At 36.7% G+C, this 24,118-nt stretch overlaps 1 protein-coding gene across 3 annotated transcripts in view; it reads right to left on the minus strand.

Moving 5' to 3' along the window:
* KIFAP3 (kinesin associated protein 3) overlaps positions 1 to 24,118 on the minus strand; it is a 135,933-nt gene that overhangs the window by 103,516 nt on the left and 8,299 nt on the right. For all 3 annotated transcript variants that reach the window (XM_066371467.1, XM_066371465.1, XM_066371466.1), the window contains exons 2-8: positions 20,256 to 20,387; positions 16,389 to 16,543; positions 12,107 to 12,162; positions 11,215 to 11,356; positions 6,491 to 6,590; positions 5,281 to 5,405; positions 2,345 to 2,443 (exon numbers count right to left, since the gene is read on the minus strand). In XM_066371467.1, coding sequence (XP_066227564.1) covers positions 2,345 to 2,443; positions 5,281 to 5,405; positions 6,491 to 6,590; positions 11,215 to 11,356; positions 12,107 to 12,162; positions 16,389 to 16,543; positions 20,256 to 20,299 — 721 coding nt within the window. In that variant the 5' untranslated portion in view covers positions 20,300 to 20,387. The remainder of the gene's footprint in view (positions 1 to 2,344; positions 2,444 to 5,280; positions 5,406 to 6,490; positions 6,591 to 11,214; positions 11,357 to 12,106; positions 12,163 to 16,388; positions 16,544 to 20,255; positions 20,388 to 24,118) is intronic.

A 24,118-nucleotide genomic window follows, 5' to 3' on the forward strand; every position in this document is an offset into this window, starting at 1 on the left:
TATACACATAATAACATCCTTATGATATTCAGGACACAATAAGTGAAATAAGACAATGATGATTCTTACCCTCTCGGAGCTTAGATTAATAGTAATAAAATGGCAATTAAATGTGTATGTTAGCAAATAGTAAAATAGGCAGATGGGGAAAACAATTCTATACATGTAGAAAACAAAGTAAAACTTCGACAACTATGGATTGCTACATTAAAAAGAGCTACAGCATGACCAGGTAGTGGCACAGTAGATAGAGCATTGACCTGAGGACCCAGGTTTGAAATCTTAAGGTTGCTGGTTTGAGCGCAGGCTCGTTCGGCTTGAGTGTAGGCTTACCAGCTTGGGCTCAGGGTTGCCGGTCATAGACATGACCCCATAGTCACTGGTTTGAGACCAAAGGTCGCTGGCTTGAAGGCCAAGGTCGCTGGCTTGAGCCCAAGGTCACTGGCTTGAGCAAGGGATCTCTGGCTCAGCTGAAGCCCCCCCCCCCTCCCCGCCACAACTACAAGTTGATGCTTCTCATCTCTCTCCCTTCTGGTCTCTGGCTTAAAAAAAAAAAAAAGCTACAATCTAAACTGTATTGTACAGCTGGAGCTAAATCTAAGGATACTAAAACACTTTTCACTTTCAAGCTGATCTTCTCACAGTCACTACAAGAAATAATCATATGAAATTCAGTAATATAATTGTTACACTATACAAAGTTAAGGTCACTGTCTACTAGTTAGTTCTAAGTAAAAGTTCTTTTGGATACCTGTAATAAAAATAATTAGGTTCTCATACTTGTGTAATTGTTCCCTTTTGATGGTGAGAATTATGTAACAAATAATGATTTCCATTTTGCCTTTACTAACATAAAGCTTCAAAGTTAAGATGAAAGGTTTCAGTCAGAATCATGTAGACTAGTATGATCAACATAATCTTTTTGCTCTCCTACGGTCTTGATTCTATTCATTATTTTACTATTTCATTTCATGTATTCTTACAAGTCACCTCTAACCCCTTATGAATAGAAGAAATATATACATATATACATAAATATTAAATTAAATTTATTTAACAAATATTTGAGGTGGAAGGCAAATCCACACTAATTAAGTACTTGCTGTATGCCAGGAACTATACTAGATGATACATAAATAGTAACCCATTATTTTCTTAAAGTGGCATCCAAATTGTATTTAGTTCACTTACACATTTGGGTTTATATCTTACATCTTGTCGTTGGTTTTATTTTTTATTAAACTTATTGGGGTGACATTGGCTAATAACCCTCTTCCTCTTTGATAACCATCATACACACACATATGTGCACACACGCAATGGACTATTATTATTCATCTATAAAGAATGAAGGATATTCTGCCATTTGTGACAACACAGATGGACCTTGCTGACATTATGCAAAGTGAAATTAAGTCAGAAGAGAAAGATAAATATTATAAGTTCTCATGTGTATGCAGCATCTAAAATAGTTGAATTCACAGAAACAGCGAGTAGATTGATGGTTACCAGAGGCTGAGTTGTGGGGAAAACGGGGAGACACTGGTCAAATTACAAAGATGCAGTTATAAGATGAATAAATTCCAGGGGTCTAAGGTACTGCACGGCGACTAGTTAACAGTACTGTACTGTATAGTTAAATGTTGCTATGAGAGAATGGAAATGTTCTCACCATAACAATAACAACCAAATGGTAATTACCTGAGGTAAAGCATATGTTAACTAACCATCTGTGATAAACATTTTGCAATAAGCACTTGTAGCAAATCATCCCATTGATACCTTAAATTTATACTGTTATATGTCAATCATTCTCAATAAAGCTGAAAAAATCAATAGTCAGCTACAAAGCAGAAACTGAAAGTACCTTTGAAAGCTCCAGATCATTCTCACTCACCTTCATAAGGTTGTGCATCGTATCAATGAGATACCAAACTGGTGAATGTGTAAATCTCTCAATAAACCCTCCAAAGAAGACTATTTATTAAACAGGATAAATATTTTGAAAAATTTTACATCAATATTTTATATGAGCAACAAAGTAATTCACTACAGAAGTATATTAGGGTTTGAGAGAAAAGATTCTTATTATTGGAAAGGTCAAACAATGGATTAAAAATTATCTAAGAGTAAATAAATAAGTATGTATACATTTCAACACTGAGTGGGCCTTTTGGTGGAAAATAATAGAGAAAATTTTAAATATTATTACCCATGGTAAAGATAAAAGAATTTATAAAACTCTGTTATTCTGGTATTAGCTTTACTGGTTTGACAAAAAATGGAACAAACTAAGTATAGAGTAAACACTTTATTGTTTTTCTCAGTGTTTAAGAAGTCATACCTCGTAAAAGCTGTTCCTGTTTTACCACAAGCCCCTGGTATTTTTTAAAGGTTTTTTCATACTCTTTTCTCAAGGTTTGGTTGTCAGGGTCTTCATCAAGTGAACAAGTTAAGGATCATCCACACTCACTGAAGCAAAGAAATACTACTGAAAAATACTGTGAAGAACAGGGCAATTACACGGCATGTGCACCATTATCCAGTTATTTCCTCTAACAAACAGTTTAACTAAAATAGTATTTTCTGCACAATAATTGTGTTATAACAGGACTTCCTTTTTTAAATTTATTTTTATTTTTAATTAATTTTAATGGGGTGACATTGATAAATCAGGGTACATATGTTCAGAGAAAACATCTCCAGGTTATTTTGACATTTGATTATGCTGCATTCCCATCACCCAAAGTCTAATTGTCTTCCATCACCTTCTAACTGGTTTTCTTGTGCCCCTCCCCTCTTCCAACCCCCTCCCTCTCCCCCCCCCCCCACCCCGTAACCCCCACACTCTTGTCCATGTCTCTAAGTCTCATTTTTATGTCCCACCTATGTATGGAATCATATAGTTCTTAGTTTTTACTGATTTATTTATTTTGCTCAGTATAATGTATAACAGGACTTCTTAACCAAGTGTTCAAGGATGTGCTTAGACTCCTTGGGTAAACACATTTTTGGGCTTCACCAAATACTTGAATCCCAGACATCACATGCAAGTATTTCAGGTATGAGCACAAGTCTCTAACTTTCAACTGGTTAGCCAGGAGGTCCATGTACCAAAAAGATTACTGACTTAGAGAATGATTTAGTTAATAAAAGGACTGGATTCCACTTCAGACAGGTGGCCAGAATAGTCAAAGCATGTGGATTAGGATTGAAGCTTCTTAGTACCCTTGTCAGAATAGATGCCAAAAAGTAAATATCCCAAAGTTAGAAGTAAAAAAAACCCATAAAAATTACATTTTATGGTCCCAACAGTCCCTGGACACCTGCACAAATCACCGGTTTCTTCAGCCTCACTTCAGATCCCCAAGCACTTAAAAACTATCCCTTATTTAATGCTACTTGCATCAAAACACAAGAAAACTTAAAACTTAATAAAACAGCAATATTTCAGGAGAAATGGCCTGATTTCTGACAGATCATTTTTATATTCCTTCAATTACTGTAATCCATTGATGCTAAGACACATTTGCCCACATCGTAACATCTCTGGAATCTGGATGTGTCTGATGATGCACGATGGGCCACAGTTTAACTGGACGCAGTTTCCCCTTCATTAGTGGTTCTTAAATATCAATAATGGTACATCTTACAACCAATGGTGTCTGACACTTAAAGGAATACTAAATGTCCTAAAATATCAGTTCTTATCCCCAATCACAATGTATAAATCCATGGCTGCTAAATGTCCATCTAGTAGTCCTCTTCATAGTCCTCCAGCTTAAATGAACTTAGGCTGCATTCAGGAGGAGAATTGAGACTCCAGAAATAATCTAAAATCTCTACAATTATCGAGGTATCCCTGTAGTTTAAGGCAATACCTATGTAGATGTCAGAGGCTTATTGCATACACAGAAAATTCCTAAATTTCTAAAGAGCCTAATTAAGTAAAGCCAAAGCTTATGTGTGTGTGAGGTGCATTTTTAGTGTCTTGGGGATTCAATGAAGGAGAAGAAAGAAACATAGAACACTCTGCACAAAAAGAATAATGTTTTTACTTTTTAAAAGAGATCAATAAATTTGGAATTCAAAGGAAAACTACCAGTATGGGTTGTTGATCTGCAAAACGTCATATAATGACAGACATGAATAAATCAGACCCTCAATCTAGAAGAATTAACTTGGTAGAGGCAATACAAATATCTTCAAATATAAGAACTACGATGTTGAAGAAAATATTCTTATTCTATGTTTCTTCAGTATACAAGATTAGAACCCAGGGATAGAAGTTGTTGGGAAATGGACTTTAGTACACTAAGCAAAGAACATTATAATACATAGAATGGCATATCACAGCATGAGCTAAATCAGGGGTCTCAAACTCAACTCAGCATGTGGGCTGCAGAGCAAGATCACAGCCCTTTGGCGGGCCGCACTAGGTCTACAAAAGGCAACTGTTACGCAACACTTTTCTCACTGCAGTTGAAAACAAAAAAAATCAGTACAACAAGCACAATCGTACATGCAGTTTACTCAGTGTCACAAAACGACCAGAAACTGTAGTTCGCATCACAACTGCTGTTAACTAAGCTTACTTAATTTTATCCAAAATATTTTGAACTTCGTGGATTAGTCTGCGGGCCGCACAAAATTGTTCGGCGGGCCGCGAGTTTGAGACCCCTGAGCTAAATCAATAAGCAACGACATTATTAAAGAAGAGATTAAATAACACATTTGTGAGGAAAGTTGCAGAAAAGATTCTGAAAGATAGGTTAAAATAGATAATTTCTAAGGTTCCCTTCATAGGTTCTATCATTCTGCAGGCCTCTTAAATTTATATGTTATACTAAGAAAAGTATTTTTCTTAGTGCTTAATTAGAAAAAAAGAATTTAAAACTAGGTTCATTACCAAATCCACACCCATTCCAATCAAAATCACCTATCACAGAGAAAGAACTACATAAGCAACAGTTGTGAACCAGACTTCAGTTAGCCAAAGGATCTTAGGGGGCATAAGTGTAGCTACTTAGAGACCCACTAATTCAGTATCTGGGACCCCTATTATCTGCTCCCTCTATCTTATCAAGTCATCAAAGTGGGAAGAGAAAAAAAGTATATGTCAAGCTATATTTAGTCTGACAGTTTCAATCTTCATCTTAACCATCGAACAGTCTTGCATTTTTCAAGTACATACTGTGAATGCAAAAAAAACCCCCATCTATGCAAAGATCATAGCAACAGGCAACAGCAGTGGAGTGAAAAGTCAATCTAAAAGGATATCAGCTTTCTTCTTCTTAGCAAGTTCTTCTTGCCAAAGTTCATGTCTTTTTAATTCATGATCAATGATATTCATACACAAAGCTCCAATTTTATAGTGAGTGATAAGTCCATGAAACTGAGAAAAGCTTTAAAGAAGAGATATTAGTTTGTGTTTAAAGGAACACATCTTGTGGACTAAAGAAATTTGTTCTGGGTAAACACTAATACAAACAATGTAGAAAATAAATTTAATATACATATTTCAATAAATAAATACACCCATAGCATACCAGGAAGACTTGAAATTATGAGATTCCTTTAACTATATTTTAACATACTATCCTTACCTAAAATGAAGTTATTTTTAAGTTAGATATAAATAGAACACATTTATAATTAACAACCATTTTAACTATTCAGATACTCTCAAAATAAAAATTCAGACTACCATCTAACAAAACTAAGACTATAACAAAACTATTATTAAATAAAACTGAAACCAAAGAATAAACTAGTAAAGTTAGCAATGAGGTTTTGCATATTCCTACACAATTCATTCATCTAAGTATTTATTCAGTAAATATTTGCTAATGCTGATACTTTTTTAGAATAGAGAAAGGCAATTTTCTAGAAATTAGCTAGAAACTTTTTACAATGTTTCAATAAACATCTTTCTAAAGAATATATGTGTAAAATAATATATATGAATGCATAACAGGTATGTGTTTATGCGCGCACACACACATGTGTGGGTAAAACAGTAACATTTACTGGCACTTACTCTGAGATAGGCTTTATTCTAAAAACTACCTGAAAAGGGTGCTGTTGCTATCCACAGCTTACAGATGAGGACACCAAGGCACAGAGAAGATAAGTAATGTAGTCAAGATCACACAGCTAATAAACAGCAGGACTTAAATTTAAATCTAGACAGTCTATGACTGGAGCCCATACTCTTCAACTCTAAACAATTACACTCTTCTACTCTGTGGTGCATGTGCGTGTGTGCATGCGTGCACATGTGTGTGAACATGTACTTGCATGCGTGAGTTCAGAATTAAAGCCAGAACAACGGAGAGGACAGAGAATCAGAAACAGAGTAAGAGCTCAGAGGCAGAGGGTGGGCAGACACACAAAGGACTAAGAGAACCAACGGCCTACAATCTCAAACAATGTCACATACAGCGAGAAAGACATACTAGTACTTTCATTTCTTAACTTTAACACTTACCTTGAAAAACAGAAAAAGATGTAAATTATGTTTGTAGCTAACTCAACGCTTTGCTTCCAGTCTTCTCTCAGGACTCTCGCTAATGCACCAAGAGCAGTTTCTAAAGATAAAAGGGAAGTACAAAAATAATCATTTGCCTTGCCTCTGGTATAAAGGGTGATTGGTTTCAAATGTCTACTTATTAATAAATAACAAAGCTAAGATAGAACTAAGACAAAAGAGTAGGATGCTTCTTTCCAACACAGAAAGCTATTTTTAAAACTGAATTCCAACTTTTACTTAAAAACTCTAACATGCAGCTTTGAGTCTATTACTGTACTGAAAACAGAAAAATCAAATATGATTTAAATAAAATAAAATAAATACATTTTGGGTGACAATAAAATAACAAGATCATTTTTTTATTCAAAAACTTTTTTTCAATTACAATTTACATTCAATATATTCTGTATTAGTTTCAGGTGTACAGCATAGTGGTTAGACAATCATATACTTTACAAAGTGATCCCCCCAATATTTCCAGTATCTACCTGGTACCATTTACAGTTATTACAATATTACCAACTATATTTCCTATGCTGTACTTTACACCCGCGTGACTACTTTCTAACTATCAATCTGTAAGACCATTTATTTCTTAAGTTCCATTATCACTTGTAATCTTGCAGTAATAGTACCAATTTTTTTTCTTTTTTAACATCTGATTTAAGGTGTTTGTGAATAAGTAAAAAAATGAACACAAGTCTAAAAAAATAATGAGCAGTTTAGCAGGCTAACACTAGCTCCATTAAAGCAAATTAATAACCAAATAAAACTTACACAAAGTAAAACAAATCTAATATTTTAATATCATGTTAAATTGATGCCAAGAGACATAAATAAGAAAAAAATTCTTTCACAATATTAGCTTCAGGGTGGATTAATAAACATCCCTCTTAGATTTTTATCTTGAGAAAGGTGAAACTAATGAATTGATTAATGAGAATTACCACATATTAAGTAAACATAAAATAATGAGACTGTTTTCAAATCAGTGTTGCTACCTGGCTTACCAATTCTTAAAGTAATAAAAAATTAAACAAAATATTTATGTGCTACATATAATTCATAATTCAACTTTCTTTGGCACTCAGGATCTAGTATACTTCACGGACTGCATTATCAATATTTATCATTATAAGGATAGTGTTCATTTTATTTGAGCTTTCAGACTATTCAGATTATAAAACAATAATAATTCACTAGGATATTAATCCACTTAGTAAGAAAATTGTTAAACATACTAAAAAAATGGCATTTCATGTTATTCATATTCACAATGCAGAACACATATTATATATGCTGGACTCTAAAATCATTCTAGAATCAAGTAAGTAGACAAGCAGTGTATATTTAGAGCAAAGACTCTAACAGTACTAATTAATAAAGAGGCTGAACTTTTACCACTATAATCCAGAGGAAATAGTTTTTCATAGAACATACTCTGGAAAGTGATATACTACAATATCATGAACTCAGGCATAGCTTTAGTGACCTACTTCTCAAAAATTTTATTTCACTTTTCTCCTTTAGTACAGAAGAGAGAAATAGCTCAATACAAATATAGCCACAGGAAATGTACATGGGTTATCAAGAAATAGCCAGAAGAAAATTACAGAATTTACAGGTGGTCAAAATACAAAATTAATATACAAGTTGAATGCAATCATAATTAAAATTCTATTATAATTTTTTAAGCTTTTTTTTTTTTTTTTTGCACTTCTCTGAAGCTGGAAACGGGGAGAGACAGTCAGACAGACTCCCGCATGCGCCCGACCGGGATCCACCCGGCACGCCCACCATGGGGCGACGCTCTGCCCACCAGGGGGCGATAATCTGCCCATCCTGGGCGTCGCCATGTTGCGACCAGAGCCACTCCAGCGCCTGAGGCAGAGGCCACAGAGCCATCCCCAGCGCCCGGGCCATCTCTGCTCCAATGGAGCCTCGGCTGCGGGAGGGGAAGAGAGAGACAGAGAGGAAAGCGCGGCGGAGGTGTGGAGAAGCAAATGGGCGCTTCTCCTGTGTGCCCTGGCCGGGAATCGAACCCGGGTCCTCCGCACGCTAGGCCGACGCTCTACCGCTGAGCCAACCGGCCAGGGCCCTATTATAATTTTTAAAAGAATATAATAAAGTAATCTCAAAATAATATGTACTAAAATGCACAAAATATACAAGAAAAATCTCTCTCTGCTATCTGTGAAAAATAGCAGCCCAACAGCAAGTGGCGAAGGCAGAGGATTGTGGCACTCCCGAAACCGTCCTCCCATGACCTGCCACTCTCTCACCCAGTGGGACATGGGTGAGGACGCTCTGAGCCCAGGGCTGGCTCTCCGTGACCTGCCTCGGAGCTTGCACTGTGCATGCTTACCCAGGGCATTTGTTGAAAACTACTCGTGGAGATGTGGCAATGATGGACAGTTAATAAGAGGCGGACCAAAATCTTTAAAAAAAAACTGGAGAAAAATATTCACAAGGTCTTTGGATAAGCTCCAACATATATATTCCTGGGATTCCAGAAGGCCATGCTTGTGTCTGGAACGTGCACAACCAACAGAAAGACCAGGGAAGGTCCTAATCTCCCATCTCTGGCCAACCCAGAGGCAATGCACCAGCAGGAAGTGAAGCTAAGGCTGTATACGACCTGCCTGAGCATTGAAGACACGCTCCAACACACACACACACACACACACACACACACACACACACACATTCACACACGTGTGCATGTGTGCAAGAGGAACCCCTCAGCAAAGGCTCGAACACTTAGGGCCAGGCATTAAGGAAATCTTTATCCAATCACTAGCTACCACTAAACTAACTGAGCAGAGGATTCAGTGACTGCACAAAGAACACAGACTGTACAGAAATAATCCAGTAAACTCCTTCAACAAATGAACAGCAAAAATAAACCCAGGGCCCACCACAGTTGGCTCAGTGGTAGAGTGTCCACCCAGTGTGTGGAAGTCCCAGGTTCGATTTCCAACCAGGGCACACAGAAGAAGTGCCCATCTGCTTCTTCACCCTTTACCCTCTCCTTTTTCTCTATCTCTTATTTCCCCTCCCAAAGCCAAGGCTCTACTGGAGCAAAGTTGGCCCAGGTGCTGAGGATGGCTCCATGGCCTCCACCCTAGGCGCTAAAATGGCTCTGGTTGCAACATGCAACAACGTCCCAGATGGGCAGAGTATCTCCCCCTAGTGGGCATGCCGAGTGGATCCTGGTAGGGCACATGCGGGATTCTGTCTCTCTGCCTCTCCGTTTCTCACTTCACAAAAACACAAAAATAAATAAATAAATAAAGAAAGAAAGAAAGAAAGAAAGAAAGAAAGAAAGAAAGAAAGCCAGCCCAGGAGGGAGTGGGGATCAGATTTCCAGTTTCCATATTATTTCAAAACAACATTAAAAAAAAAAAAAAACAAGACACGCAATGAAACAGGACAGACAGCATGTCCCATTGTTAGGAAAATACAGTAGTCATTGGAAACTATTGGAGGAAGCTCAGATGTTGAACTTTCAAGACAGAGATTTAAAATCAACTATTGAAAATATAATCAAAGAACTAAAGGAAAACATACTGAAAGAATTAAAGAAAAGTATGAGAAGGTAGGTGACTGATGTCTCACCAAAGAATATAATAGAGAGATAGAAATTATTTTAAAAAGTGAACCAAGTAGAAATTCTACCATTACAAAATGCAATATCTGAAATGAAAAATTCATTAGAAATCATAAGAGCAATGTGAACTAGAAAAAGATTCAACAAATGTAAGGCAGGTCAATTAAGATTATCTAGTCTTAGGAACAGAAAGAAAAAGAATGAAAAAGAAATAAACAGAGCCTCAAAGACCAAGGGGATAGCAACAAGCTAGCTAACATAAACAAAATGGAGTTCCAAGAGGAGAAAGGAATAAAGCAAAATGAATATTTAAGAAATAATAGCTAAACACTTCCCAAGTTTGCTGAAAACATTATTCTGCACATCCAAAAAGTTCCACAAAATCCAAGCAAGATAAATTCAAAGATATCACCTAACACATTATAGTAAAATTGACAAAAGACAAAGAAAATGTTAAAAGCAGTAAGAAAAAAGCAACTCAACATGTACACAGGAGCCTCAATAAGATTAACAGCAGATTTCACATCAGGAATCATGAAGACATGAAGGCAGTGGGACAACATACTCAAAGTGAGTTGTTTTTTTTTTTTTTAAAAGACAATCAACCAACTATTCTTTATCTATCAAAACTATCCTTTAAACTACAAGGAAAAATTAAGTCATTCCTAAGTGAACAAAAATTTAAAAGATTTTTATTGATAGCAGACCTTCCCTATGAGAGACACTAAAAAGGGTCCTTCAGGCTGAAATGTGTACAAATGTCAAAAGCTTCATATTGCATCTTAATTGAAAGAATAAAAAAGTGTTCCAGTGTAGAAGAAAGAAAAGAAATAGTACCATTCATGCTTTATTTCCCTTATTTAAATTAAATGATTTTTGAATTCTCCAGGGAATACTTAAATGTTACATTTGCATGTTAAAAATATGAATAAGAAGGTAACAAAAAGCTGGAAAATAAGTGCACTCTTAAGTGTAGCATAAATAATTTTAGCTTACTCTTCTAATATAGTAAATTTAAAAATCATATTTCATAACAATTTTTCTGATTTTAATCTTTATAAATGTAAGTTACCATTTAATAGAAGTTCTTCCAAGTTATCAGGATTTCGAGCAAGTTGCAGGATCAAAGCAGAACCCCGAACCTTATCAGGAATATCTTCATATAATAACTCAATGTATTCATCCATGTCATTGATGTTTGCAACTTCATCAATCTGAAACAAAAGCAGAGGAAGAAGGTACTCCAAAAGAACAATAATGCTTGATAGAAGAATGATATTTTGTGATCCATATATTGTCTTTTATAATAATAGACAAGTTTTCAAAGGACTCATACTAGACTAGCCATCTTTCTGTAGAGGGGGGAATTGAGATCTTTGGGTGCTAGGACTCCAATACAAAAGTAATTATAAAACACATGATAAAACGGGATATATACAAACTCTAAAACTGGTCTATCAATTATAAAATATTTTAAATGTACTGCAAAGTAATTTGTATCACTGCAATAAATTTAGTATTTCAACACATACTGCAATAAGAATATGTAAAACATTTCAAAACTTATTTTCCTATCAAAATAAATTGCCTAAAAAACATACCCAATAATTTTTGCCTTTACCAATTAAATACTGATTTTCTAACTTTTCAGATATTTTTAAGTTCAATCACTTTTTAAAATTACACATCTGGCCTGACCTGTGGTAGCGCAGTGGATAAAGCATTGACCTGGAACACTGAGGTTGCCAGTTCAAAGCCCTGGCTTCCCTGGTCAAGATACATATGGGAGTTGATGCTTCCTGTTTCTCCCCTTGCCCTACTCTCTCTCCCACCTCTCTAAAATGAATAAATACAATTTTAAAAAAGATAAATTATACATCTGTTTAATGTAATTGTATAAATTATTGATGGTAAAAGGCAATACCTTACAATCAGATTTCTATTAGATCAGAATACATTCTTACCTCCATTCCTTCAAAAGGAGGTGGATCTTTAGGCTTGCTTGATTTTTCTTTTTTTTCTGTAAAAAAATATTTTTAAAAAATGATAAGAACCAGGTTTTTAGCATTTCTGAGTAAGTTTTATTTTCAGCAGTTGATTAACTCTAGCTAAGCTGGGGATCTCAAGACTGAAGAGTTTATGAAATAATCTTTTTTCCAATGTACAAAAAAATTGTTCATCTATAATCTACCTGTTCTACTGAAGATATACTAAGAGTATAAATAAATAAAATAAACAAATAATCCCAAAGTTATCAGCAGTAATTTTAACTTCCTCCTTGGCTAACATTTTGGATAAATAGCCAGACTTCCCACCAAGACACAAAACAGTCCAAGCTTTCTCTTTCCCCTCCTAATTCACATTTAAGGTGGGAATAAGAAAATGAATAAGGCAATAAATAAATAAACGAGTTAAGTAATATTAAAACTAAAATAAAATTAACAAAGAAAAAGAGAAACGACTTTGCTAAAGTCAAAAACTAAACCAAAGAACATTTGCTAACTAATTCTTTTAAACAAGTAAAATTGGAATCATACATTTTTTTTTTTTTGTATTTTTCCAAAGTGAGAAGGGTTTAGGGGGAGGCAGAGAGACAGACTCCTGCATGCACCTGACCAGGATCCACCTGGCATGCCCACCAGGGGGTGATGCTCTGCCCATCTGGGGCATTGCTCCACTGCAGCCGGAGCCATTCTAGTGCCTGAGGCAGAGGCCATGGAGCCGTCCTTAGTGCCGGGGCCAACTTTGCTCCAATGGAGCCTTGGCTGCGGAAGGGGAAGAGAGAGATAGAGAGGAAGGAGAGGGGGAAGGGTGGAGAAGCAGATGGATGCTTCTCCTGTGTGTCCTGGTTGGGAATCGAACCTGGGACTTCCACATGCTGGGTCGATGTTCTACGGCTGAGTCAACCGGCCAGGGCTGGGATCATAAATTAAAAGGCAAATATCTAATATTTGTGTTAATCCTCATTATTTCCAAGTAAATTAAATGGGTATCCAAAGGTACCCATTTAATGGCTGAACACGAGCCATTCGTTATACTCATTTGATTCATAGCAGAATTTCATTTTCTAACAAAAAATTATCAAAAATGCTTTAACCTGGGTTAACCTGAGCAAACCATGTACATTAGAATAAGTCTGAGTAGTACCAAGTTTTGATTCTGGGATTAGCAAATATGGTTTACATAGAATAGAAAACAGCCCTGACTGTTTTTCAGAGAACAGTGGCCATTCTAGATAAAATTATGTTTCTCAAGAGCTAGAGTTTGCCTCAGATAAATAATTTATTATGACTAATTTTAATTAAAAAAATATTGCTTAAGGTAAAGAATTATATACCTATTATTTGTTTCAATCACTTTTAGGACAATATTTCTGGCTCTGAAATAGTGAATACCAAGTAAAAAAATTAAGAAAAAATAGTTTTTTAAAATACATATATATTTAATATAGTACAGCATTTCATATATCTTTACATATTAATGTCTATATAAATATATTGATTTGAACTAATTTATCCATATATGATATGAAAAATTTCCTCATATTCCCCTAATTTCTAAGGAAGGAGTCAGAAGACTGATTTACCCTAAAAACTCAGTGAAAAGCTATTCTCTAGTTTGAAGATTTTTTTTTATAAATGCCATCAGAATTATATTAATTTGGTCTTAGTAAAGATGAACTTTAACCATATTGTACCACCCACAATAAGTACATACATCTTTAGGATAGGATTTACTTTGCTCACTTTGAACTGAATTTAAGTTATAGGAGATGTTATCTATCATCTTATAGACATCTTAGTAAGAATAGTAATATAAAATACTTGATAAAAATTTATCCTGATATTTTCCTTATAGCACTTATTATTGATAATTAACAAGTATATACTGTGTGCCAGCTATGAAGTTGGAAGCAACCAAGTTTAAAATGCTCAAATAAGACCACAGTCATTCAATTTACTCAACAAATACCTATTGATCTCCCCTCCCCCCCTCCGGAAGTTAGAAGTGGGGAGGCAGTCAGACAGATTCCCCACATGTGCCTGACCGGGATCCACCCGGCATGCCCACCAGGAGGCGATGCTCTGCCCATCTGGGCATTGCTCCGCTGCAACCGGAGCCATTCTAGTGCCTGAGGTGGAGGCCATGGAGCCATCCTCAGTGCCCGGGCCAACTTTTCTCCAATGGAGCCTTGGCTGTGGGAGGGGAAGAGAGAGACAGAGAGAAAGGTGAAGGGGAAGGGTGGAGAGGTAGATGGACGCATCTCCTGTGTGTCCTGACCAGGAATCGAACCTGGGACTTCCTCAAGCCGGGCTGACACTCTACTGCTGAGCCAACTGGCCAGGGGCCTATTAATCTTATAATGTGAGTTAGTAACTGTATCTAGGGCTAATAAAAGCATACACTAGGCACAAAGCATTTTATTTGCTGTAGATGGAGAGGAAAGGCTAACTTGAAAAAGTTTAAACAAATTTTCTATTTCATTTTTCTGACTATTTTTAAGGCTTAGCTTTCAAAAAAATATTTTATTTATTGATTTACAGAGAGAGAAGAGGGAGGGAGGAAAAAGAAATATCAACTCATAGTTGCTTGACTTTAGTTGTTCATTGATCACTTGTCATATGTGCCTTGACCGGGCAAGCCCAGTAGTTTTGTTGTTGTTTTTTTTTGTTTGTTTTTTTACAGAGAGAGTCAGAGAGAGAGGGATAGATAGGGACAGACAGACAGGAACAGAGAGAGATGAGAAGCATCGATCATCAGTTTTTCATTGCGACACCTTAGTTGTTCATTGATCGCTTTCTCATATGTGCCTTGATTGTGGGCCTTCAGCAGACCGAGTAACCCCTTGCTTGAGCCAGCGACCTTGGGTCCAAGCTGGTGAGCTTTTACTCAAATCAGATGAGCCCGTGCTCAAGCTGGCGACCTCAGGGTCTCAAACCTGGGTCCTCTGCATCCCAGTCCGATGCTCTATCCACTGCGCCACTGCCTGGTCAGGCAAGCCCAGGGTTTTGAACCTGCAACTTTAGTGTTCCAGGCTGATGCTCTGTCTGCTGCACTGCCACAGGCCAGGCTTTTTTGACTTACTACATTTAAAACTTAAACATTTATAAATTATTTCCAGGGCACCATATTTTGGAATTCACCCATGGTGAAAGACAGCTATGTAAACTTAGTACTATGAAATGTACTAACCATTCAATAATGGTTAGTATATGAGAAGCCTGACTTTGCATTATATGCCTGTGTTTTTATTTTGTTTCATTTTTGGTATAGATTATTTGAAAATGTCTTCTATAAATAATGAGCAGCTTAGCTCTAAATTTTAATGTCTTAGTTGTTTTATAAGGGAATTGATAGAAGAATGTCAGCGATAGAGACGCTGAGGAATGAAAGGTCGTATTTTCCTAAGATTCAGAAAACATCTTTAGGATAGTCTAAAAGCACATGACACATATTTTAACATTTAAATATTTAAGTCATCCATTCAAATAATAAACTAAATGTCAATAAGAAATTTAGAAAATATAAATCTAGTTGGAGTAGAGAGAATTGGGTTTCTGCCCTAAATTAGGGCAGAAATTAAAGGGGTTTCTCTCCTTTATTATTCTAGAATCAATATGACAGATATTTGCTTTTATTCCTTATTTCAGTATATGTGCACATGCACACACAAACTGTATAAAATAGAAGCATCATTTTGTGTAGAACCCTCTAACATAAAGCCCAACATGTAGAAAATGAATATGTTTGTCAATTCTTTATTTACTTAGTCACAGCATTGGCAAAAACAAGTAACAAATCAAAAAACTCTCACCATTTCTCGAAAGCAGTGGTCCCCAACCCCTGGGCCGTGGACCGGTACCGGTCCGTGGGCCATTTGGTACCGGTCCGCAGAGAAAGAATAAATAACTTACATTATTTCCATTTTATTTATATTTAAGTCTGAACAATGTTTTATTTTTAAAAAATGATCAGATTCCCTCTGTTACATCAGTCTAAGACTCACTCTTGACGCTTGTCTCATAAGTTCGACAATTATATTTAAAAATACCACAGTTTTTACGCTAGTCGTATAATTTTATTTTGTGCATTTATCCATCCCAGTCTAAAGGCTGGTCCATGAAAATATTTTCTGACATGAAACTGGTCCGTGGCCCAAAAAAGGTTGGGGACCACTGCTCTAAAGCACACAGTACAGTCAGACAAGTCTGGTTCTGCACTCCAGAGTCAGAAGTCTCCACTCACCTCTCCCTGACGAGGAATCACGGCGGTTCTGTAGATAGTACAACAGCTGCTCTACCTCACTTAGTTTTGAGGGATGAATGAGTTTGCACTCTTCAACCACCTTCCGTGCCAGGGAGGTTATATCTGTGTTGGCATTGAGACTCTTAAGACGAATGCTGCAAGCATATCAGAATTTCTCAACTCAGCTGTTACTAAAATAAGTAATAACTTAAAACAATACTTCTTTAAATAATTTATAAAGCATTTAAATGTTCCCTACCTAGACTCTTTTAGTAAAATATGATAAAAATGTAGATGTAATTAGGCTTAGAACAATGCAAAGCAATGATTTCTTGTGAGCTGGACAAATGAAGGAATAAAAGGGACATAAAACCTACATCTGACTCTTTTAGGCAGAACAGCACATTCAAAGATCTCACTTTAAAAGTCTTTCTAATGTAATACATATAAAGTCTTTAATCACTGGATGTGAGAATTCCGATTGCCATAGAGCAGTGGTCGGTAAACTCATTAGTCAACAGAGCCAAATATCAACAGTACAACAACTGAAATTTCTTTTGAGAACCAAATTTTTAAACTTAAACTATATAGGGAGGTACATTCCTTATCGAGGTAGCATCAGCACGTGGTATTTTGTGGAAGAGCCACACTTAGGGGGCCAAAAAGCCTCATGTGACTCGCGAGCCGCAGTTTGCCAACCAGGGCCAAAGAAGAATCACTTTTTGACCACACTCACTCATATTTTTCTGTTAGGGATAAACATAAAATTATTTCAGGATTCAGTTTTTCTCGTGGAAATTAAGTAGAAGGAAGAAGAAAAAAAGCAGACGCATTCTGAGACCTATATGAGGAATACTGAGGATCTTTTTATACTTACTAGTACATTAAAAAAAATAATAAACCAGCTTTTCTCTCCTTTTTTAAATAGTCCAGGAGATTCACTGGAAGCTACATAAAAAAAGGTTGTTTGGTCTGGAAACAATTGCCTGTTTACGTAAATTCTTGGCACCCAGGAAAGCTATGAAAACATAAAATTAGGTTGAGGGTGAAGACTCAAGCAGAAATAAATGTTCATGCAAAGTTTATATTCAAAAAGAGAAACATAAGAGAGTGGCCACTGCATAAATACTGCTTGATAAAGATGGCCAATATTTGGAGAGACATCAGGTGTTAGAGGCAGCAGGGACAGAGGTCTCAGAAAAATGACCTGTAGTAAGCACCTGTGAAATTATCATCTAGATGTAGGTGATCTCTCCTGAAATAAATCCAGTAGAGTGATTTAGAAATTATTCACAGCTCTACAGTCATCCCCATGTCTGGTCCATAAACTACCTAACAGCCTTTTAACAAATTCCTTTTATGACTAAATTTGCTACAGTAGCTTCTAATGTTTGCATCTAGAACCCTTGCAATAGTCTCAAGCCTGTTAAAAACACTAAACCTCTCAAGAAAAATACCCATGTTATATTTGGACTTATAACCATCAATTTCTCATAAAGAAATCTTCAGAAACTGAGGTTCTGCTGAAAATGGGCTTGTACATTCCTTTGCCCAATAAAGAAGAATGAAATGCAAGTCTTCCTGACCTGGGCCACAGCACTGAGTACCCAAATTGAAAGGCGGTTTCACTTCATAACTGTCTCAAGCTATACGAGTGTCCCCAGCTGCTGCCATCAATAAAACCTCTTGAACTATCAACAAGCCACATTCTCCTTTTGGTCCCACAGTATGCTTCCTCTCCGGATCGTGTGCAGCCAGGGCTGAGTGTCCCTAAATTGAGGTCCTGGGATTTCTCCCAGCTAATGTTTAAACCCACTTACTCCAGCCACAGTGGGCAGACACTCTTTCCAGCTGGCTGACTCTCTAGTGAATGTATCCCTTGTCTAGAAGGACACTAACAGTGTTCTCATTTAATTCTACTTGAATAAAGTTACTGACTACATTCTCAAGAAGTGAAAATTAAATTTCTCTCATGAAAGGGGGATGTATGAGGTTCTAAAGGCAAAGACCCTGCTCTGCTAGCTTTCCATTGGCAGTCAATAAGATCTCCAGAGAGTTTTCACTTGTTCTCAAAACGTACAAAACTTAGGAAGCAATCATAAACACGCAGGTGTGTGAGCCTGTGAGTTAGGGCCTATAGTGTATAGGTGTATGCAAGTGTATTTCTCTGCAAACAAGTGGATTATCCAAGGACTTAGTTATTTTTCATGAATTTTCTGTGCGATTTAGTCTTCTTCTAACCCAAGAAGAAGAAAAATTAGGGATATTAATAAAGACACTAAATAGCTTCTCTTTTTCAGCTGCTATACACCAAAGTTTCCCAATGGCAGCACTATTAAAATTTTGGACTAAATACTGCGTTGTTTGTAGATGACTATCTTGTTGTACACTATGGTATCTTTAGTAGCACCCTGGCCTCTAGCTATTAAATTCCCTTCTAGTTATGACAACCAAATGTCTCCAGGTATTTCCAAAGGTCAGCTGGCAGGGGGTGGGTGGCATTCAGAACCACCTGAGAACCACTGCTTTTTGGAATAAAATACAGTGCTTTTCATTGCGCTAAATACTATCACACTTAATGCCACCAACACACACTAAAATTGTTTTCAAATGGTTAAAATTCTTTTTAACTACTTCCCAAACCAAAGTTTTTATGGAGGGAAGAATGCTGGGTGAGAACACTAGGTGATCTGAGACCTTCTTTACTTCCACAAAACTATGGAAGGAAAGCAAGATTGTGACCAGCACAACCACAGACAAGGAGAGAGGCAAGTTCCCAAGGGGGTCCTCAAAGTATTACAAATGCAGGAAGGAAAATTTGTACAATATTGGAAGATCTAAGCTCAATTCATTGAGTCAGAAAATGCTTCCTATTTATAATATATCTTCCAGAGGACTAGATTTTTAAGGGATGAATTCAAGGTGCATGCCCTATTTGGAGTTTTGGAAATCATATCAATTTCTGCAATTCCAGGGAAGAGGAAAGAACACAGGACCCCTGAAAATACAAATTTCATTTCATAAATTAAGCTAAAAAGTCCCACATACACATATCTTTTATAATTGATTTTACCAGTTGTAGCTTATATTCTATTATAGCTTAAATTCTATTATACACATTTACTAAAAGGGATAAATAAGAATAAGCATTTTTTAGTAGGTTGCCATTATGTTTACATAGACATGATTTCTGAAATAAATATACTGTATTTATAGTTTAATGTTGTCTCTGTTTCATTAAAATGAAGTATTGTAAGGGGTTAAATTACAATAATTTCTTGTAAAGTCTCAGTCACAGAATTTCCTGTAAGGTGTTAAGGCACCGGAGGTAACTAGAAGCTTAGCTGACAAACCCTAACCTTTACTGTGTTGTCTAAGAAATACAGGGAGTCCTCTTGCAGAAAGTCCTCTTGCAGAAACGCTGGATCCCAGCCGTTCTGGAGCAACATCAAGGATGCCAGACAGACCTGGGCCAGTGTCAGAAGGACAGTCCAGGAGGGCATTCCTGCTAATCAGACTCCCATCTTCCGTACTCAATACATGCTCTCTAATCAATTACTAACCTCCCAAAAGATATATAAACCGGCCAGTCAGCCGAGACTGTTGAGGCAGGCTTTGGATACAGTGAGCCCCTTGCCTTCTCAGGTTGCTGACAATTTGATTAAAGACACTCTTATACCACCCAGATCCTGTCTCTGTGATTGGCTTTGCAGCAATGGGCAACTCGAACCCAGGCTTGCTCTAGTAACAGTATGACTAGAAGAACGCCATAAACATCATCTATGCTGATTTAAATAATATCAGATTTCTATCAAGTTTGTATAAAGTTCGCTACTTTCAAAATGTACACAAATAAAGAAAACTTACATTTTTTGACATTCTTTTCTTTCTCCCAACATGGGATCCCCCATTTCTCCAAGAATGGTAGCTTCCACTTCATACTGAACAATGAGTGCTTTTTCTGATGGATGCACATCAATATTTCCTCCTTTAACTTTCCTATAATGTTAAAAACAAACAAACAAACAAAAAAACCAAGCATAGATAAAAAACTCATACAGTGTCCATGGTTTTTGTCTAGGTTCTAGTTCCAAAGACATGTGGGCTGGTTTAACACATGCATTTAAATCAGATTTACGGTTAAGATAGCCAACATTCCCAAATGGGATGTGAAGATTCAATATAACCTGTCAAATTCTCAAAGCCTTTTTTGCAGAAATGGAAAGGAGACCATAAAATTCATGCGGAAACACAAGGGACCCTGAGTAAGCAAAACAATCTTGAAAAAGAACAACAAGGTTGGAAGGCTCACATTTCCCGATTTCAAAATGTACTATAAGGCTATAGCACTCAAAACAGTGGCATACTGGCAGAAAGACAGATATCCAGATCAGTGGAATAGAACTGAGCGCAAGAAGCCCTGACATATATAAAGTCAATTGATTCAACAAGAGTGGTCCTTTCATTGGGAAAAAGAACAATTTCTTTAACAAATGTGCTGAGACATTGGACATGTAAAAGAATAAAACTGGACCCTTACTGCACGCCACATAATTAACTCAAAATTGATCAAAGTCATAAATTTAAGATCTAAACCAAAAAACTCTTAGAAAAAAACATAAGGGAAAAATTTCATGACCTTGGATTTGGCAATGGCTTCTTATATAATGACATCAAAAGCAATTAAAACCCTAAAGACCCTCCCCCCGAAAAAACTATTAACACTAATAAATGAATTCGGTAAAATTGGACATAGAATTAATATACAGAAATCTACTGCATTTATATATACCAATAACAAACCATCAGAAGGTAAAATTAAGAAAACAATCCCATTCATAAGGGCATCAAAAAGCATAAAATGCCTAGGATTAAATTTAACCAACAAGGTGAAAGATCTTTACCATAAAAACATAAGGCACTGAAGCAAAGAACTGAAGATACAAAAAATGGAAAGCTATATCTTGCTCATTTATTAAAAGGATTAATATTGTTAAAATGTCTTTACTACTTAAAGCAATATACAGATTAATGCAATCCCTACTAAAATACCAATGGTATGCTTCTCAGAATTAGAACATGTAATTCTAAAAGTTATATGGAACCACAAAGACCCCAAACATCTAGGCCTAATGTGGGGGGAAAAAGATGGCAGCAGAGTAGGCGGACGCACAGACGCCCAGCTCTCACCACCAAACTGGAATAAAAATCAATTTAGGAAAAATCAGCATGAAAAACCAACTCTGAACTGCAAGAACAGCTCTCAAAAACCAAGGAGCAAAGAAGAAGCCACAACAATCCTGGTAGGGAGCGCCTGAATCTCCTCTGCTTACAGGAACGGAGGGGGGGGGGGAGGTGAGGCTGAGAGCCCAGAGGGGATCTCACACAGGGAAAAGAGCAGAAACTACTGCTCACAGCCACTTGCCTGGCGACCAGGGAGCGAGGTGTGTTGAAAAGACCAGCTTATCTCCCAAGTGGAAAGGACAGGGAGAGGGACAGACTGTGAGGGGCTAAGGAATGCAGGAAACGAACTAAAAAAGCTGACTTATCCGTGCTGGAGGCGGCCATAGCTGGGGGAGGGACTGAACCTTTCACAAAACAGAGCTGAAGTGCTTCCAGATCAGAGATCTCCGGACATCTATCCAGCTCCAATCAGTGCAACAAGACACAGCTGAAAACAAGAAGTGGGGAGGAGGGGCAGTAACTCAGGTCTCCATGGAAATCTGAGATACACCTCCCCCTAGTGAAGCTGAGAAAACACCCTGCCCCAAGTGAGATTAGCTGGCTAAAGAGGCCTTCAGAGTCTCAGGTTACACCCATCCCATTCCTGGATACAGTTTCAAGGAAGCCCCCTGCTGAGATCAGTAAACAAGACTATCACCTGTTAAGAAAACAAACAAATCAAGACTTCAAAGCTGCCCAAATCCGAAAGTGGATTACAGATAACAGCTGATACCAACCCAAGAAGACCTAGAAATAATATAACTGAAAACTGGAGACAAAACCAAGCCTAGACTCAACCAACTCTACAAATAAAACACCCAAAAACAGATGATGAGAAGACAAAGAAGTGCAATCCAAATGAAACCACAAGACACCTTCAAGAGATGAACAGAGTGATATGGAAATAATCAAACTTCCAGATGCGGAGTTCAAAATAATGATTGTAAGGATGCTTAGGGATCTTAGAACAACAATGGATGGTCATTATGAACACCTAAATAAAGAAATAGCAAGTATAAAAAAGAATCAGTCGGAGATGAAAAATACAATATCAGAAATAAAGACCACAATGGAAGGAATTAAAAACAGAATAGATAGAGCAGAGGATCGAATCAGCGAGTTAGAGGACAACTGGAATGAAGGCATGAAAGCAGAGAAGAAAAGAGAAAAGAGACTCAAAAAGTCAGAGGAAACTCTTAGAGAGCTCTGTGACAACATGAAGAGAAATAACATCCGCATCATAGGGGTTCCTGAAGAAGAAGAAAAAGAACAAGGGATAGAGACTGTGTTCAATCATATCATAGCTGAAAACTTCCCTAAATTAATGCAAGAGAAACTCTCACAAGTCCAAGAAGCACAGAGGACTCCATTAAAGAGAAACCCAAAGAAATCTACACCAAGACACATCATAATTAAAATACCAAAGCTAAGCGATAAAGAGAAAATATTAAAAGCTGCAAGAAAAAAAAAGTTATCACCTACAAAGGAGCCCCCATCCGACTTCTCAACAGAAACACTTGAGGCCAGAAGGGAATGGCAAGAAATATTCAAAGTAATGCAGAACAAGAACCTACAACCAAGACTACTTTATCCAGCAAGGCTATCGTTTAAAATCGAAGGAGAAATAAAAAGCTTCCCAGACAAAAAACAACTCAAGGAATTCATTACAACCAAACCAATGCTGCAGGAAATGTTAAGGGGCCTGTTGTAAACAGATCAAAGTGGGAAAAGAATATAGCAAAAAAGGAATACACCTTTAAAGAAGAAAATGGCAATAAACAACTACATATCAATAATAACCTTAAATGTAAATGGATTAAATGATCCAGTCAAAAGACATAGGGTAGCTGCGTGGATAAGACAACAGGACCCATACATATGTTGTCTACGAGACACACCTTAGAACAAAAGACACACATAGATTGAAGGTAAAAGGATGGAAAAAAACATTTCATGCAAACGGAAATGAAAAAAAAGCTGGGGTAGCAATACTTATATCAGACAAATTGGACTTTAAAACAAAGGATATAGTAAGAGATAAAGAAGGCCACTACATAATGATAAAGGGAGTAATCCAACAGGAAGATATAACTATTATAAATATCTATGCACCTAATATAGGAGCACCCAAATATATAAAGCAGACTTTGATGGATTTAAAGGGAGAGATCAACAGCAATACTATAATAGTAGGGGATTTCAATACCCCACTAACATCACTAGATAGATCCTCAAGAAAGAAAATTAACAAAGAAACAGCAGACTTATTGGAAACACTAGATCAACTCGATTTAATAGATATCTTCAGAACCTTTCACCCTAAAGCAGAATATACATTCTTTTCAAGTGCTCATGGTACATTCTCTAGGATAGACCACATGTTAGGGCACAAAAGTGCTCTCAACAAATTTAAGAAGACTGAAATCATATCAAGCACTTTCTCCGATCACAACGGCATGAAACTAGAAATTAATCAAAACAGAAAAGCTCAAAAATTCTCAAACACA

Source organism: Saccopteryx leptura, chromosome 2, assembly GCF_036850995.1.
Source record: "Saccopteryx leptura isolate mSacLep1 chromosome 2, mSacLep1_pri_phased_curated, whole genome shotgun sequence".
NCBI lineage: Eukaryota > Metazoa > Chordata > Mammalia > Chiroptera > Emballonuridae > Saccopteryx > Saccopteryx leptura.